This window comes from Alligator mississippiensis, chromosome 5 (assembly GCF_030867095.1).
Source record: "Alligator mississippiensis isolate rAllMis1 chromosome 5, rAllMis1, whole genome shotgun sequence".
Lineage (NCBI taxonomy): Eukaryota > Metazoa > Chordata > Crocodylia > Alligatoridae > Alligator > Alligator mississippiensis.
The window spans coordinates 177309749-177329375 of record NC_081828.1 but is presented as its reverse complement, the minus strand read 5'-3'; the positions used below and the strand labels follow the sequence as shown (position 1 = coordinate 177329375).

General features: G+C 38.8%; 1 protein-coding gene across 1 annotated transcript in view; it reads left to right on the top strand.

Annotated features, from left to right (window-relative positions):
- Positions 1-18963, top strand: part of LOC102566512 (pituitary tumor-transforming gene 1 protein-interacting protein) — a 45073-nt gene extending 26110 nt beyond the window's left edge. The window contains exons 6-7 of the mRNA XM_006258931.4: positions 9212-9258; positions 17869-18963. Coding sequence (XP_006258993.2) covers positions 9212-9258; positions 17869-17918 — 97 coding nt within the window. The 3' untranslated portion in view covers positions 17919-18963. The remainder of the gene's footprint in view (positions 1-9211; positions 9259-17868) is intronic.
- The last annotated feature ends 664 nt before the right edge of the window (positions 18964-19627 follow it).

Genomic DNA, 19627 nt, shown 5'->3' with positions numbered 1-19627 from the left:
GCAGTCCAGTCAGAGCTTCAGAGCATGGGGTTTTGACAGTCAGCTAATTGTCAGCCCTGCCAGGACAGCCCTGGTCCCAGACCAGACTTTGGGCTGTCCAGCTGGGGCCAAGAATTAGTTGATTATTAGCTCCAGCCTCCCAGACAGTACCGGGGACTCAAACTGGATTACGATCCCAGGCTTCCCCTTCAGTAGCAAGTAGTAATGGCATGATTGAGATCTGATAGGTATCAGATCCCAAAATGGTGCCTTCTGCCCTGCATTTTGGGTTCAGGGATCACATCTGAGTATGCCATTAAATGAACACATGCGGGGGGCTTAAAACAATAATCCTGCACTGAAGCTTATCTAGCATTTTGTAAGATTCATGTTTTAATTGCTGAAATGAATGACCAACCAATGCATCTACCTTACAAGGGTTAATTAGACATGGGAAGCAGTGTTCAGGATTCCTTTTCGGACCACCTCCCTTATTTGGAGAGAGCACTGTTGTCTTCAGGAAGGGGCATTCTGATGCCTATATGGGAAGATATGTATGTTCAACATTCACCCAGTCCATGGCAAGTGTCCACCCTCCAGCCACCTTTGGTCAGTTGCAACTGGGAGCTCCCAGCAGCATTCTCTTTCTTCTTGTTGCCACTTCTGTATTGCTAGGGGCTTTGACAACTAATAAAGGCAAAATGTTGCTTTAATAACTTGTACAAAGAAATATATTCTTGTGTGAGGAGTTTGTTTAGGCCGTATTCCCTCTTCTTGTTACCGTGAGCCATCTATCTATTAGTTCAGTAACAGAGTTGAACAACTGACATAAATGCCAGCTTTTTTTTTTTTTTTTTTTTAAGTAAACTTCCTGTGGCTGGTTGCTATCCAAAGTTCTGCAACCTCATCTCTGGTTTTGAATCAGTTTCCTTCTCCTAGGCTGATTGTTGCATAAGCAACCAGCTTTCCTGGATTTAAGAGCTGGATGCATTTTCTTTCTCATAGGGCAAGTTGATCTGCGGGACCTTATTCCATATTATTTGATGCATTCTGTCCCACCATTAGAAAGAGATCTTTCTCCCTTCTGTCGCATGGAGATATCCCTTGTTGCTGTTTATCCCCAGTGTGAAGGTTAATTTAAAAATTGGTATGTTCAAAATTACCTTGGCATTATTAGCTTTAGAGTAAGAATGACAACTTGACTACCTTTGTGGACAGTTCCCATGTTTACTTTTATGGCCCATATACAATACTTGAATACTTTGACCACCTTTGGACTTGGTGGGTGATAAACCCCATCTATAGGAGAAGCACAGCTTCTGTGGATCTGTTTTTATTGTAGTAATAATGGTTCATAGTTTTAGGGACTGAAAGGGACCTTACAGACCATTGGGTCCAGTCCCCCTGCACGTGGGCAGGAAAGACTCCTGGGATCAGATGATCCCAGCAAGACGAGCCTCAAGACGTATTTTGAAGATCGCCAAGGTGGGTGACTGTACCACTTCTGGGGGGAGCCTGTTCCAAACCCTCGACACTCGGCATGTAAAGAAGCTTTTCCATATGTCTAGCCTGAAGCAGTCTTCAGTCAATTTGTGCCCATTATTTTTTGTCCTCTCCTGGGGGGGCCTTGGTGAAGAGACGCTTTCCCAAACCCTGATGTACACCCCAATATACTTACAGGCTGCAACCAAGTCGTGCCCCCCTCCACCCCCCCACCCCGAGTCGTCTTTTCGCCAGGCTGAACAATCCCAAGTCCCTCAACCTCTCCTCATACATCTGGCCTCTAATCATGCATGTGGCTCTCCTCTGGACTCTCAAGCTTCTCCACATCCTTCTTGAAGTGCGGCACCCAGAACTAGATGCAGTACTCCAGTTGCAGTCTCACCAAGGCCAAGTAAAGCACGAGAATGACTTCCTTTGCTTTGCTCAAGATGCCTTGGTGGATGCATGCCAGTGTTTGGTTAACTCTGCCAGCTACAGCATCACATTGGCGGCTCACGTTCATTTTGTTGTCAAATCATGATACCCAGGTCTTGTTCAGTTGTGGTGCTAGCAAGCAGACCAGTGCTGAACCTGTAAGTGTGTTGTGGGTTCAGGTGAAGAGATCTATTTTGTGTGCACTTGGGACATCTGGTTGTTATTGTTTGTCTAGTCTACTACTCAGGCTCTGGTGTTCACTAAAATTCTGCATGCATCTGATAGCTTTTGTTCTATTTTTCAAGAGAGCTACAAACCTGATCTGGCAATAAAATGATAGCAAGATGACACATACAACTTGTAGGGGAAGAGAGCAGAGTAGCTGATAAAGAAAAAGATGCAAAGTGAAAACTAACCACCACTGACAGTAGACAAAGTAAGACTTCCTATTGGTCTAAGAGGAGAGGCTTTTTTAAACAAAAAAAAATTTTAGTATTGCTTTGCAATATCTCCAGATTAATGCTTGAATGAATGATACTACTCTAATTGCCATGGTGCAGACTGTTAACAAACGGAGCTGATTGAACAACATGTCTTACAACTAACTTCCATGATTCAAGCAATAACATAAGATTTTTTTTTTCCTTCTTGCATGTCTAAGCTTGGAAATTCCACCAAAATGTAATTCTTCTTCTGGACAACTCTACAATGACAGATATAGGGAAAGAGAGTTCTCAGCATTTTTGGTGAGGGGGGAAGGCGGGTTGGGGGGAAGGAGGGGGGTGTATATGTGTATGTATATTGTAGTGGATATCCATTTGCTCCTTCTAAACAGCCAGTGTATCACAATGTGTACCCAATTTCTGTTTAAGAGTAACTGAAGGACAGTAACAGCTGCCTCCACAAAACACAGTTGATGGGCCTAATTTTAGTTCTAGCAGTATAGTGTCCCTCCAAAGGAAGTCAGAGATGGTTTATCCAGAGCATCTTCAGATTTGTCCTGTGTGGTCTACCCTACTTAATCATGCACATAGATGTAGTTTATTAGTATGATGTGTAGATTACTAATGCATATTTTAGTTATAACATCTTTTGAAAATAACATATTTTGAAATACACTTAAACAAATGATAGGGTACGCTTGCTGTTTTTCGAATAGTAGATGGATTATTAAGTTCCATTCTGGAGGAAGATGAATTTAGGTATAAGCTGTAAAGTTTTCACATAGAATCTGGAAGTATGGACTTTGCTATATACAGCAATGAGTAACAAGTGAAAAGTGAGGTGCAGCACTTGCCTTATTTTTGCCTGAGTGGCTTGCTTTATTCCCTTGGCTACAAATGATTTCTGTTTTTCAAGGAACAGAATCAGTTCTCAGTGCAGCATTCCCCAGGGGGAACAGGACCTGGCCTGAGTTTCATTTCAGACTTCTGTCAGTGTGTGGGCATTTTACCACATTATTGAAAAAATGTTATGCAATAAGTATGACAAATAGCAGGATCTAAGGTTCCTTATACTTGCAAAACGTTCTTACAACTTTCTAGCATTTAATTCCCATGTTTGGTATCTCTTCTCTGTAGAATTAGGTCCTGGTGATTTGAGAACCTGCTTAAAATACCATTAACTTGCAAATTCATAAGACATATAGATTCTGAGAACTGAAATTCTTGTTTTTGGAGGTTTACAGTGCTATGGAAGTTTTTTGTCATTTGTACTCTCTTCTGAGGTGAGCCATCGGAGCTCCAGACTCTCTCCCCACTATTTTGCCCTGTACCCATGGGGCCATGGGCAGATCTTACCTATGAAAGACTCCTCTTCCCCTGTCAAGCCTTCATCTCACTTGCCCCTGACCAGACCTTGCAGCCCAGCAGAGGAGAGTCCTGCCAACTCCTGTCCAGGCTCTAAACCTGCCGGGAATTTCAGAAGATCTTTGTCTCTGGAGAAACAGTATGCCTATTTATGTTGGTTACCTTGAAATCAGTTTTATCTTACAGCAGGCATCAAAGTATGAAATAGAACAGATTTATTACAGAAAAGCATGTAAAAAAAAAAAAAAAAAAAGAATTTGGTAGCTTTGAAGCCAGGTAAACAAAAGATTACCTCACCTTGCTCTTCCTAACTGGAAGAAGCCTTTTGATAAGTTCTGTTAGTGTTTCTAGCAGTCTAGCCCCTACTGGACAGAAGAAAATCTCCAGCTTCTTGCTAGAGCCCTCTACCTTTACTCTGAGATTCAGGGAGTTTTGTCTTTGGTTGTCCTTTGCCATGGCCTCCTCCCTGATTCTGTCGTAAGGATCATTTTTCAGTACCTTTTCCTCTTTCTTTTTTTAAATCCAGAGAGAAAGCCCACTAGCCCCTGTTTGGGACTCCCTTCCCCCTTAATATTTGGCTTCCTTGGTGTCTTTCTTGATATGCCTCTTAGTGGAATGGGATGTAAGTGGGAACTGTTATGTAAAGAGTTTTGCCTCCTCCCTGTCTTTTAGGCATTCAGCCGACTAATAGCTAAAGTACCTGTTTCACCTGATCTGGCTATAAAACTATATTGCTGGTCTTTTTGAACAAGTTATGCTACAAAAATGCAAAAATATAGAATAACACGATCCATACAGCCATAGAAGTGATAAAAATTAACACAGCTTATTGTTAGTTTTTGAAAAAGATCAAATATGAGCATAAATCAACTAGGAAGAATGCATCTATGCTTGTGGGAATAATGTGCCCCATAATTAATTATATGAGTAATTGTGACGTGTTTCTTAGGCCATGGGCATGTAAACAAATGGCTTTGAGGTAAACTAGAGTATGGAATTACAGCACATCAGTTAATTCATGCTAATTGTGCCCTCAGTTTGATCCGTGGTAACTGACATCATTTTCATTCAAGGGAAGCCAGATTCAAGTTTAGTACAGGGAAAGATTTGCACAATGTAAGTACTGCTGAGTAACTGGCACCAAAATTTGTTTTATAGCCAAGTTTACCTTGTAGTAACTTTTTTTTTTTTAGTACCCTTGTCCCTAGTTATTAGAAACTGATCTTCGAGGCATACTAGCAGCCTTGAGGGGATAGCATCTTGTGAAATGTAATGCAGTTGTGGAATTTCAAATGTGACCTTGTAATCTCAATTATCTGTTGGTTTATTGCTTGAATATTTATAGCTAGATGTAGCCATCTTGAGTTTAACTACTGTTCTGTGGGTAGTTGGCACTGCTGTTGAGTTTAGTTTGGAGCTAGCTTAGCAAGAGTAGAACAGGTGGTGCAGTTGGTCTTGCCTAAAGGCATACCCAGAGCTGTCTTTTACTTACAGTTACATCATAAGCCACTTGTATACAAAGGTAAGTGGGGTAGCCATTTAAATTGTGCAAGGGGCATTAGCCCAGGAGCCAGCAAAATATAGCCTGTGTACCGGATCTAACTCACCAGGTGACTTCATCCAGCCCTCGGGCAGGAGCCCACCTATCTAGGTCTTTGGCTTTTGGTGTGATTTTTGTGTGCCTCTCTATTTTTAAAGCTAGATTAATACTTCCTTGCCTTCCTTATGAGAGATTTAAACTATTGCACTGTTTTGAACACACAAATGGTATAATTATTATTATTTAATTTTTAATATGCTAGCTAGTATAATTGCCTTTTTACATGCAATTTAGAGAAATTCATTAGAAGATACCACATTAGTACAGTTTAATGACTGCAGTGATAACTCTTAAACTTTAAATAATGGCTTATACCCTGTATAAGCTAGTGAAATAGAATTGTGATTGTTTTCTAGTTGTATATGTTTGCATTGCATGTTTATTGCAAGGGGATGTTCTGAGGAAAAGCACAGTTGTAGTTGTTAAATAGTGCAGATGGCTAGTCATGTTATTGTTGTTCTGGAGGCAAGTTTCGTTATTTACAGCTCAAATATTGGTATATACTAGAAATATGAATTAAACATTTTAAGTTATTGATGGACTATAAAAGCAAGAACTGCGCTCTTAAGGGAATGAACTAAAGTACCATTAAACAGGTTAAAATCAGAATGTTGGGACCAATAAGGGAGAATAATGTATGGAGATATAATAAGGAATTGTAGCAAGTCCTATGATAAAAGTAATATAGAAAATGTGAAATCCTGGAGACTTCAGTCAGCAAGACATAACGTTAGGCTGATGGGAGGTAGTCTCTCTTGGAAAGCCATCTGTATTATAGTTCAATCTTGTGGATGACCAAGGGAAAGGAGGGATTATATAAGCAGTATGAGGTTCTCACTATAAATTAAGCAACATAAAAAATGTGCCCTTGACAAAAGATTTAGGGGAAAATTGTGAGGGCATCCAAGGACTGCTAAGGTCAGTAAAGCCAGGGAAAGGGAGGAAAAAGGAGTAACTGTAAAAAGCTATAATTCATCCTAAATGCAGGTTATTGACTAGTGGCATTAACCTCTGTTATCACTTACAGTTCCTAAATATCTGCTTAAATTAGACTCAAAAAGTACATTTAACTATAGGGTCTGCTTCTGCTTCCATTAGAAAGACTGTGATTACTGGCTGTGTTCCTGTTCAGTATTTTGTTTTAGGCTCATCATTCAGGGTGTGAATGTATGTGCATTTTTTACTGCACTCCATTGAAACCCTGCTTTGAATACAAGAGTATTAATTTACTCATGAGCATTTTTACAGGAGTTATTACCTGCCGCAGCATTGGAGTGCTTTGCAAATAGTAATGGTTTTGTCTTTCTTGTAGGGTGAGGTGATGGTATTCCTAATTGACAATTTAATAGCTCTTTATATCTTTATAGCAGAGCTCTGATTATTCGGTTGCTCGTGAGTATTCAACATGTCTACATATTGGGTGCAGTGTCACGTATTGGGCCCTCAAACTTAAGGAGCTTGTAGTTTATAATAATCTGACAGAAGTTTTTCTTAGACTTGTCCAGCATCACATAAACCTTGTGGCAGATGTGAGGATAGAATCTGTTTCCAGTGCAGTATTTGGTTAACCTTGAGACAGGTCTTTCCCTACTTACACACCCCTGCCTCACTTGCTAAACATCAAGGATTCACAATGCAAGCTATTTGGAACCATCTGCAAGTTGTGTTTTCCAGTGGAGAGCCATTTTGGCACATTCAATGTTACTGAATCTCTGGGCCACTGATGTTCCTCTGGTGGACAAGTTGTGCTTCTCAGTCTCTATTTTCTGCAGTGTATAAGAGCAGAAGTCTTGTAGTTAGTAGTTCCCTTCACTAGACAATCTTAATTCATCCCCAGAGTAAACTAATCCTTTTCACTGAATGAGGTGGTAGTTGTGTGGAAAATAGTGTTATAGTATAGTTAAAAGCAGAGTGATAAAGCATATGTCCAAGGGAGCTGACTTATGGCTACACTGGTAAGCTCGGTTCTAAATTTCTTAAGTGCATAATTTTGTGATCTTAACATTCCTTTAATTTAGTTTGAATGTAGTTTCCTGCTTTGGTAAAATAGCAAACTGGGGAAAAAAACACTTTTATCAGACGGACTCATAGTAACACCCTCTTATCTACCCCTGTTCTCCCCCGCATCATCTCCATGGTTGGGACCTTTCAAAGCACAGCACAACCCTCTACTATTTGTTCTGATGGAGTAACTAGTGATGATAATGTTAGTACTAGTGGAATATTGGGATTCAAGACTCTTGCATCCAAATCCAAATGTGTCTAGTGATTATGGGCCCCATGTCTTACCTTACACTTGATCTCTTTCATCCCTTCTCCCTTCACCCTCAGTCCTCCCTCTCTTCCCCTCTGTCCCCTTCCAACAAGTCTTTCCTTCCACCAAATTCCTCTCTGTCATCTCTCTTCCCTCAAGTTTCTGATACTTCTGAATTTCACTCTGATTTATTTTATGTGTTTCCTGGGCCCCAGCAATGTGGACATGGAGATCAAAGCTGAGAGAGTCTCTCTGCTAACATTACTAGTAGCACTGAATCTCCAGCCTCCCTGAAGGAACAGTTGCAGGAAAGGGCTAACTCAGTCCTACAGGGAACATGCTCAGTTCCCACATGTGCAAATTCTAGTTGGCAAATAGGAACTGGGGGAGGGAGGGTGAAGTATGTATGGAGTAGATGGACCAAGACAAATTTAGCTGCTAGTCAGTGGGCACATCTACATAGGACACTAACTGCACAGTAGCCTAATACTACTGCGCAGTAGCATGTCATGGCAAAAATTGTGCTAATATGCTACTGTGCAGTAGTATTAGGCTACTGCACAGCTAGTGTCACTTAAAAGCTGTGCATTGGCACTACTGTGCAGTATACTGCATCTTGATTTCATACGTGGTTATACAAGTACTAAACTTAATGTGCAATAACTATGGCTCATTAATGACTGTGTAGACATGCCAGTGAGTCCTTAATGAGCATGTGTGAACTTCAGTTAGAGGCTCAGTTTGGTGAAATGTGAATGGATTTTTATTGGAATAACAATAGGTACATCCCTGACACACGGTTGGCTCTTGCCAAGCATCAAGTCTCCACTCTAAAGCATAGAGGCTCCAGTGTGTTTTCATTAAAGAGTTGTAAAACAAAAAGTATCACTTCCGTAAATTTGTTCGTAGAAATGGCAAAAATATGTCCACCAACTATTTCTCCTCCTTCCCCTCTCCCCTGTGGTATCCACCTGAGGCAGACACTTGACATAGAAAATTGAAACATGCTTGACTAAAGTTTTGGAGCATCATACGCATCTGAAAATAGAACCTTATATAATTGGAAGTGCTAGGCAACCATAACTAGGCACATCCCTCCCAGTCTGACTGTAATGATGGCATAATATCTTTAATGTTGTTCTCCTTTCCATGTAGGACTGTAGACATCAGCTGTATTTTCATTTCCATTCACCATGTTGTCTGAACAGTAATCATGATACAGCATTCCTTCTTCTGGTAGATTTTTGTTGGTGTTGAATTAGGATTCTGTATGCCTACAGTCTTCATATAGTTGTAAAATTCACATGCTTCCTACTGGGCAACATAGTGATATCTGTGATGGTGGGTGGGTGGATGAATGGATCTGTCAATCTCTCTCTCAAATAAAAATAAGGGGAAATATTTAAATAGATCTAAAAGGCAATGAATTTACAGTCCTAATTAATTATTTGATTTGCTAATAGTGGTCAGTTTTAGATGGGAATGGTAAGTTTTTGGATTTGATTTTAAGAAAGTGTTAATTATTGCACACTACTAAAAATCATGCCAAGAGGCTGCCAACTAGTTGTAATACCATGCTGATAATATATCTTAAAACAACCTAAGATATTAACTTGTACCTTATTTTAACAATATTTTTAATAACCTTTATAGGAAACAGGAAAGAAAAGTGAAACATGATGAAATACGCAAGAAGTATGGTATGTATAGCAATCTTATTTCAGTATTTGGTATCTGAATAAACTCTCTTCCCTCTCTCCACATTGCCTGAATAAGATTGTTCTGTCACACAAGAGGTAGAGCTTTTCCCGTGTGGATCATTAGTTCTGTTTAATACCCTGGGAAGTCGCTGCCATCTGACTGTTTTGTGAGCTAAGTGCAGTAAGTTAGTTGAGTTTAGCCCCATTTGCTGTGGGTAATAATTTGAATTGTTGTTAGCATTCGTGGCACAAAAAACAAGGATTAAATAAGGTTTTGGAACTATTTTAATTCCTACAGTTAGCTTTTTAAAACAGATTTATAGCACAGTAGTGAAAACAGAAGGCATGACCATTGATTGTGCTCTGCTTTTTATTTGTGGAGTTTGTTATTCAGGACTGGTGCCGTTAGCACTCTCTAATTTGGCTTGTTATTGAACTGCTGGTGCCATGCACTCAGATATATATGCGGACAAGATGCTTTATTTTCTTATCATGTAAATTACACTGTTGTGAAAAGCAGTGACTCTGGAGCTATGAACACCACTCAAAACTGTTCTGATTTCCAGTGTCTTATTAAGCTGATTGGCAGGGGCTGGGAATGCCTGTGTCAGTCTGCTGCAATTCCTCTGGTTGATGCAGTAGTGTTGTAGATGAGCTCTAAAGGGAATTACATGGAGGGAGGAACATGCGGTGCTTCAAAAAACAAAGAGGCACTGGGAGAGAGGGTACATCATAATGACTCTTAAGATAGAAAGGGGGAAAATTATTATAGAGAAAAAAGGCAATTTTAAGGGTACTAGTTCACAAGCGTTAATTCCTTGACAGTTTGACATTTTTTTGACCTTGCCTTCAAACTTCTGTTCTATATGAAAATGTTTGTTTCAGTTACGTGACAAAGAATTAGAATTCAGCTTTTGGGTTTTTTTAGACTAATATGCCATTTGAGCCTATGTTTCCAGAGACTCCCTGGGGTCAGCCCTGCTAGGTACTAAGCATTCTGGCCAATTTCAACAAAGGATTAAATATTGCAGGAGTACTACCACTGACTTCATTTAAATTAAGCATTTTAGGTGCACTGCTAGATATGGTCAGAACAGTCAGCACCTTGAAGAATTTAGCTGTATAAGAGTGTGCACATGTCCATGTGTGTACTGGTAGAAATCTACCACACTTAAAAGCTCCTTAGTGTTCCCAGTGAAATCAGTAGTTCTGTCATTGACTTCAATGACAGCAAACTCTCACTGAAAGTATAAGCTTTGTCTTCTAATTAACATATCAGCCCTATCATTTCTGCACCCAGTTACCTTATTTGCAAATGTGATGCACTGTTTCTTGTAATTAATAGTCTTCTCTAAAGAGGTATCACACTGGTGCATGAAGTGTTATGCACGTAGTTGAGGAGGAGGTGGCAGAGTGAAAGGAGAGAGATTATTTAATGTCCTCAGCTGACATTAGACCTCTGCTAATATGTGGAACTTAGTCTGATATCAGAACTAATGCAGAATTGGTTGGCACAGCAGTCAAAATACAAATGCATTACTAATTCTCATCTTGAAATACTATTGTCCAAATAATTAAATGAAACATAATACAAAAATCTTCGGCACTGCCTGGAATCTTCTTCATCTGTCTTTATTTTTAGCTGTCTGGTAAATACATACGTTGGCATATCAAATAGTATAATAAAAATTGGTGCAGAAAATTGTGGAGACACTAGATTATTTTCCACACTTATGCATAGTAGAGAGGATTCACTGTTAAATAGGCAACAATAAGTGGCAGAATGACAATGGCTTTGTTAACCTGACTCTGTAGATTAAGATGATCATGCCTGAAATGTCAGCCCTTGGTTGGCTTTAAGGGAATGCCTTTTTCCCACTTCACCCACCCTATTTAAATGGTAATTACACATTTATAATGCATTGCAGGTGTCGCTTACTCTTGCCACAGTCCTTTGGGAGCACTGGAAGCAATAGAGCTTTAGGAACTGGGAATACTCATTTTGAATTGTTTCTTTGTTGCAAAATTTGTCCATATTTTTCATTAGCTTGTATATGAATGCAGTTTGATTGCTCAAATTATATGTTGACTATTAGCAAATTTTAAAGTAGAATTTAGAGTATTTTCTAGCTTTTACAACACACAAAGGAACTGTGATTTAATTGCCCCACATTTGCTACTATTGTACACTAAATGTACCATCAATAATATGGTGCTTTGCTCACCACATACTTTTGGATTTTGTCTGGTGATAGTGGAAGAGCCCTACCTCAGAGATAATAGAGGACATCCTTTTGTCTTCGGTTTTGCAAGTCGGTTCCCTTTTATAATTTTGGGGTTGCATGCTGCTTGCTGCTTCTTAAAGTGTGCAAAGGCTTTTGATTAGTCATTTTAATGATGTATAATTCTATTTCATTTCTTTTACGTATGACATTCATTTTATGTTCAGCAGTTCATCATAATAAAAACAGCTCTGGATGGGTATATTATGTTGACCTTATATGGTATTTTGAATGCATTGCAGTCACATAGCAGTGGCATCTCTTGTAAATCACATTCCTTTATTTTTTTTTTAATTATTTTTATTAACTTTATTTTAGGAATTGAAAGCCAGCAATGTACATAATGAACTTCAAGGAGGAAAACAGTGGTGTAGTCAGTTTTGAGGGGAAGTAAGCCGTCACTGAGAAAAGAGAGCAAAAGCAATGTATGTGTTGATCGCCCAAGTCCAATCCAGCTGAATTTTTGCAGCATATACATTGTGTTGCACGTTTGGATCAAATCTGTGGTTTTAACTACATTGGTGAAAGGTTGAAATGCACTCTCAGGTGATTAGCATTGTATGTTAGCTCAGAACTGAAGATTGTAAAAAGAGGTATTTAGACTTGAACATTTGCCTTGCCAGTTCCCAGCGGTTGAGGAGAGGCTTTGTCCTTTCAGCCTGACAGAAGAAGAATGCTTAACTGACCAATAGCTGTCAAAGACCAGAGCAAGGTAGCCATAGTAGTCTGAAGTAAGGCAGAGAGAAGTGTAAAGATGCAACTTGTAGACTAACTGAATCAGATTCATAAGCTTTTTGTGATGAGGAGCTCACTTCATAAGATACTGTGACGGCATCTATGTCCCTAATTCAGTTAGTCTGTAAGTTGCATCTCTACACTGCCTTCTCCTAGACCATTAAGGTAAGTAAAGGTGTCCAAAGACTTACTTCATAAGTCAGCTGAGGGTGCTCAACTTCTAGCTTGCGGGCTGAATTTCCTTCTCCCCCACCTTCTCCTGTTCTGCATGACATACCCATCCTGGATTGGATCCATTGGCTGGATCCAGCCTGCAGAGGAACCAGACACTGACCGTCTGGCCTGTAGGACAGAAAGGTTGAGCACCACTGAGTCAACTAACAAATTAAATTGGTTGTAAATATTAAACCCAAAGAGTAAACAAAGATAAGATTCATGGAACAGTCTGTTTCAGATTCTTACAAACTTTCTCTCTTCCAAACTCAGAAGAGGAACTTGGGACTTCCAAACTCACAGGTTACCTGGGAGGATCTTAATTTGTCTAAAGACACTGGCTTCATTGAGCCTGAAATATCAAAGCAAAAGATGGGTATTTACAACTTATATCGAGAAGGAAAAACAAGACTCAGAGAAGCTTCCTGTGCCTCGTTCAGGACAAATTGAATTCAGCCATTAGGTCCTTTTACCATTAAGCTATGATATTCAAGATGTACCAAATGGCCCTGGCTTTTTGCCCCTATACCATTTATTCTTATTTTTAATAATGGTTCCCCTGGTTTGGGGTTTTTTTTTGTTTGTTGTTTGTTTTAATTGTTGGTGTTCATTCATCATCCATGATACATTTTCACCATAAAAAGCCAATACAAGTGCCCCACTACTACCCTTTCATCCCTATCCCTGCATTCTCAGGTTAGTGAAAAAAAAATTTAAGTGCTCATGCATGAGGTGTAGAAGGCAGGAATGGGCTATAAAATGAAAACAAAGGGAACAAGACATCGAGGGTACGTTGCACCATGTGTTATTCCCTGTGGAAAGTAACCTTATATTTCTTCTCCTAATTCTTCGTCTCCTAGTGTACGTGGGCTATACTAGCAGGGGCTGCACCATTGGCATGCCTCCCACGCCCGCTGTGCTGCATCACATGCCTGACACGCAACATCCTCCTCCCCACTCTGTCATGCACATGGGCATCCATGCCATGGTCTTCCCCCAGCATTGTGGAGTTCACTGTGTCACCACCTGGGGCTGGGAAAGGAAAGGAAGAGGGAGTTCAGAGAACCAAGCTGCTTTTGCAGCTGGAGCAATAGGGGAAGCAGTAGCTGGATGGGAGCTTGGGAGGCCATAATATAATGCTTTGCAGGCCTCAAGTTGGATAGCTGTAATTTAGGGGATCAGAAAAATGAAGTCTCTGCCCCATTTCAGAAACTTATTTTGGGAGCATTTAATTTTTTCCTTCTAATCAGGCATGTTTAATGATCTCCATTATCTACTCTGGACCTGACCAGTAGGTTTAGTCCTCAGCTCTTTAGTTCCCCTACCCTGCCATAGCATAAAGAGGAAATGGCATTCCCTGAAGCAAAAATTGGTTACAAAATACAGACACCTAATTTGTGGAAACTAAAATTAAAGGCATTGTGAATAGCCTCTTCAGCAATAGTAGTTAAAGAAAAGATTACCTCTGCTATGAACTATGAGACCTAGTAGTCTGAGATGTCACTGGTTGCAGTTAGAAGGCTGCTTTCCCTTGCAGTATTGCGTAGTTAAATACCTTTCAAGACTCTCACACCTTCCTCTGAAGAATTTGGAATGGCTCTAGTGGAAACTATACTGTATTCTGTTAAATTTTGTCTATATAACCCGTCAGTGGCAGTGCTAGCTGTAGTTTTACAATATTGCTTTTGGATATATCATGTAAAATACATATTTTAAACCAGTTAGATGAAAAGCAGCTCTTAATAAGCATGTGAGGCAGGAGATAGAGCTAATAAATAAGAGAGGGGGGAGAATCCCAGAAAACTAAATGGTGTGTGTGGTGGGGGGGGAATAACGTTTCCTAGTGTTCATTTTTAGCTACAGCATTTGTCACTGCATCCAGCTTCCCACTGGTTGAGGCAGCTAAACCTTGATGTGAACCCTTTTGATTAGCATACGGTTATCTTTTTTATGAAGATTTCAAAGGATTTTATTTCATCAGGAAGATGCTTTCATCCCAAAGTTAATTCTGTCACTGGATCTTTATTCACTGTAAGGAACAGTTTTTAGAAGTTAGATTCTCAGAGTTCTATGTGGATTTTAATGAGTGCAGAGAATGTATAGTCTTCTGCATGAGAAGTGTAATAATACACTTTTACTTCTAGTATTGCTACTTGATCCTACATAACTAACTGTTGTGTAAGCTAGTGTAATTACTTTTTCTTAACGGCCACTGGCAAGGCTTATTTAGAAAGTAAAAGAAAATTCTCTTTACATTCAACATGTTATTCATTAAAGCTTTCCAAATTTGCATAAGGATATGATAATACCCATAATTTTACTGCTGTACTTAGATTGTCAAGGCTTTGTAACACTGTGAATGATTTCAGGTGATAAATTGCCTAATTGTATTTTTAATGTATTAATTGGAATATATGAGATAATGATGTAAGAAACAAGCATACCTGTTCTGTCAAGCCATGGACATTACTTTTATGGGTCTGGTGAATTGTTCTAATACATTGTCCAGCTGCCAAAACAGATGATAATGAACCCTTGACAAGTTGATGAAAATTCTGTTCGTTTTTATATATAGGGTCTTAACACATGTAGAAAAATGTCATATTTGTTTAGAGAGAACTTTTTTTGTCAACTAAGTTGGCCTTAAAAATTGAGAGCTATATTTCAGATGCTTCAGATAGTTGAGGATGAAAGTTAAAAAAATATATATTAGTCCAGACTGAGTTTAGGAAATAGGTCTTGGTTTTGCAGCGAATGTAGTCTGAGAATCTGAAAACCTCCAGTTTAATTCACAAATAAAGACATCAAATCAAATTTCATACATTCCTGCCTTTGAGAGAGAATGTTTTCCATATTGATCTATTTCTCTTAAGTTATGAATGTGTTAAACGCATCTAATTATCTTGATGATTTACTGAACTGCAATGTTTTATTGTATTGAAATCTATACAACCTGTGTACTTACATTTTTTAGTACTTGCATATCTAGTTTTAGCTGCACATTTTTGTAGTGCTGCAGAAAAAAAGTGAATTCTCCTCCCCACACATGGATTGGGCCATCTGTAATGCAAGCATTAAGGATCAAGTAACTCTAATAAAACATGTTTTTGTTATATTTTAGGTAACGTCAGTGAGTTTTAAATAATTTTATTACTGTATTCTATAGCCACATTCTTTTCAGAACATAAAATATGTAGTTAATATACAAAAAGTAACTTTGTTTCTTGTTTCTCTCAGCTAGGTCAAAGCAGAGTATATTCAATTTTCTTGAACAGTTTTGCAGACCAATTTGGATGATGCTTGAGTTTTTTAGTTAGTCTTCTATAAGTAACAGTCATTTTGTACAAGAGCTGGTTTTTTTATTCTTTATGAGTAAATCACATGAAATACTTTCAGTTTGAATGACCAACAGGGCTTGTAGGAATTTTCCATAACCAGTACTTTATGATTATATATCATGAGTTTTTTGCATCCATTTATTGAATATTATGTTAGTCCAGTGGTGTTTAACCTTTTGGCCCCATGAGCCAAATGAGTGGTTCAGGGGTGATCTCAAGGCTGGATTGGGCCCTGCACCCCAGGATCAGGCTTGCACTCCCAGATATTGACTATACCACCTCTGCCCAGCCACACATGATGAGATTGGGGCTCTGGGACCCTGCCCTGCCTCTACCAGGGTTCCTGTGGTGGGTTGGGGCTCTGGCACGCCATGCCACCTCCACCTGGCTCCACACATGGGGATCAGGCTCTGCAGTCCGATGCCACCTCCTCTGGTCTTACATGTGAGGTTAGGGCTCCAGGGCGTGTATTGCCTCTGCCAGGCTCCATGTATTGGGATTAGCCCCTGTCTGGCACTTGCACCCAGCCAGACGACAGGAATTGGGTTCTAGGGCCCCATGCTGCCTTGCATGCCAGATTTAGTGCACAGGGCCATGTCCCACAAGGCATCCCACAGACCCATGGGGAGCTCTGTGGGCTAGATCTGGCTTGCGGGCAGGGGGTTGAGCATCCCTGCACTAGTCAGTTATTATTATTGGCGTCGTTAATGGGGAGCTCCATGCTGTACATCGATAAGGCTTGAAAATGTATTGATCACTAGCAAGTAAAACTGGAGAATTAGGAGGTATAGTCCTATCTGACAGTTTGTTACATGCTCTATTTACTGTGCCTGAAATAAACAGGGTGGGCTGGACCTGTGACTGGAGCTCCATGCACTTATTTCCTTACTTGCGTCAGGCAGACCTGTGAAATGTTCAGCTTCTAGTTATTGGTGTGCATAGCCAGCCCATTTCTGCCCAGGGAAGACAGAACTTTTGGGAAACCTTGTGGGGATTGGGAGCAAGTGGTATGGTCCTGTTTCCTCCTTCCACTTCTCTGGTCCTGACTATTGTAAGATGCGAACTTCATCTTTCCATACTCTTCCTGGCCCAAAATAAATTGAGTAGAAAAGATTGTACCCCAAATCTTATAGACACCTAAGGAAGAAAAGCACCTGCATGCCTAAGGCTGATATGCAAGGTAATAGCAGACCTTTTGCTCCTTCATAACAAGAGTCTTCCCCTAGCACCTTTGGGATTTGTTCATCTTCAATATGCTCTTCCAGTCAGTGAATGCCTGTTATGTTTCTCAAGGTCTTCTTGAAAATTAGCACTGTATGGCATAGTGATTGTTGCTGAACTAAGCTTTAGAGAAGATTATATCCAGCGATTCAGTATATTTTTGATGGTTTTGCAACACTTTCCATGGCAATATTCTGTTTTTTTATGATGAAAGCACATAGTGAGACCTAGGTTAAATGACACATTCATTCTTGTCCCTAATACGTTTAGTGAGTTTATGGATGATTTATACCTGTCCTTAGAGAATATTGCCTTGCATTGCAAAATTACTGCATATAACTTATTAAACTTGGCAGGTTTTTTGTTCAGGAATGAAAGAGAATTAAGCCAGCAAGCTAGCGTGATAACCTCCAACCTTTAAAAAAGGATGATCTTACAACAAAGCAGAATTTATTGATCATATTGAAACTGCTTCTACTTAGCCATTTCCAGCTTGGTTTAGTTTATGACAAAGAAAAAATGCCAAGTTAGCTGGTGTCCTTCACAAATGAGAGATACTATTTCTCCTTGTTAGGAAAAAAACTTCTTTTTTTCATCTTTCTTGATGAATTATTCTTCGTATGGAATCCATGATTTTTGGCTAAGAAATAAAACAACTTACAAGTTTTTTTTTATTTCAGGCTTTACTTGTTCTTTTAGTTCAGTAAATTGAAGAGGTACATCTCCTACCATAAGAACAGGCATGTTTTATTTTATATAATGCCTTATACAATTAAGTCAATAACTAGAGGTCTTAATAAATGCTGTCTTATTTCCTCCAGGTCTTCTTCAGGATTCAGATCATCCTTACAGCAGATTTGAGAATGAGTAGAAACACCCACGGCTGTAAAATTTAGGATCCAGAAGAAGCATGGCCTTTTATTTTGCTTTTAAGAGGTCTTCAGGATCATTTCTTTTCCTCAAGTTTAAAATTGTGAAATTAAGTATTCATAAATCTTTACTAAAATATGTATTTTTATCTGTCTAATTTACCTTTTTAGCACTAATTTTTATGAATCTTTTTGATTCTTGAAATATTCACCATGTTTGCTGCCTGTAAATGTGAAATGTCAACTTTCCTCTTTTTATTTTTCCTTTAGGCATCAGATTTCTAAGGTTTATCATGTATTGGATTTGACACCTTAAGTTACTTTTCTCCAGAAAAAATATCTTTTGTTTCTATGTTTATAAATAAAATTTTTCTTCCTAAATCTGTTTGTACAGATAAGAGATAGCAAGAGGAGAAGAACTGTTTGACACTAGAGAAATATGTGGTTATTATTGTTGGCAAGAAATAATTACAGTAGACCAATTTTTCAATACCAAAACAGTATATGAAAGTAAAGATGGCTAATGTGTGAGGTTTCTTATTAAGTATAACTTGATATAGGAGTGAAAGTGTTGGTATGTCATCAGAGTATGCCCTTGATATGCAGAAAAAGCACTTCATTAGCAGGACTGACAAAAAAAATATTTGTAATATGTGCAAAATCTGAATGTATATGTGTGTCTACGATCGAGAGAAAATATCAGGCTGTGTAAACATTTTGTGCTGTGAACAAATCTCTACATTAAAATTACCATCTATTAATAAGATTGCTTCAGCTTAACCGTGTAATGATTTTGTAATGTTTTGGGGTTTTTTTAAAGGAAATTTCATAGCATTGTAAGTTCTTTCTTTATTAGTGGATTCTGTTCCATGTTTTGTCTCTTTATTAACAGGCCTTTGAGCATTTCAGATACGTCAGCAATCAGAGGCTGATTTTGACCTTTCTCCCCCTCTTTTCAACTAATGTGAATTTCCAAGTATTCTATAGAATTGAAATAACCTAATTTATTGTGTATTACCTTCTATTAAATAAATTTACAGTACTGAAGACCTGTATGTGGTGTTTTAGCAACCTCCCTTGAAAATAATTTTTAATTGAACATCTTGAATTCAGCTTCTGTTGTTTTTATGATCCTAAATAGGACTTCAGTGAATAAATACACATGAAGGAAACATTCAGTTGTAAGGTTTAAATAGAGAAGGATGGTAATTTTGGTTTTCTCTAGAAGAAAAATCTAACACCATGTATATGCAGCATGAAGTAAGTATTGCCTTAGGGTGATTAGGTTGCCATTCCTTGCAGTGTCGAGGTACTTGCGTATACTTCAGCTATCTATAGTTCTACAACCTGTCACTGCTCTCAGACTTGTTTTCATTTCCATCCTTTCACATTTTCCTTCTGAGAATATATTTCCAAAGTAAATATTGTTATTAAATAGTCCCTACTATGGTAATGGAAGTGTTATGAAATTGAGGTATACTCATTTTTATTTGCTCATAATTCAGCCAATGGCCAATATTGTATTAGTCCACTGTGCTTAGCTTCATATGTTTCTTGAACTGTCAACTGTTCTCAAGTCAAAAGTACTATGCAAGTGGCTGTCTTTGAAGAATGATGGTGGGTGATAAGAGCAAGTTGATAGTGTGAAAATAAAGCATGCTGTTTTCCCAAGATGCCCCCTGCAAAAATGATGGAGGTCTGCCTGCCATCT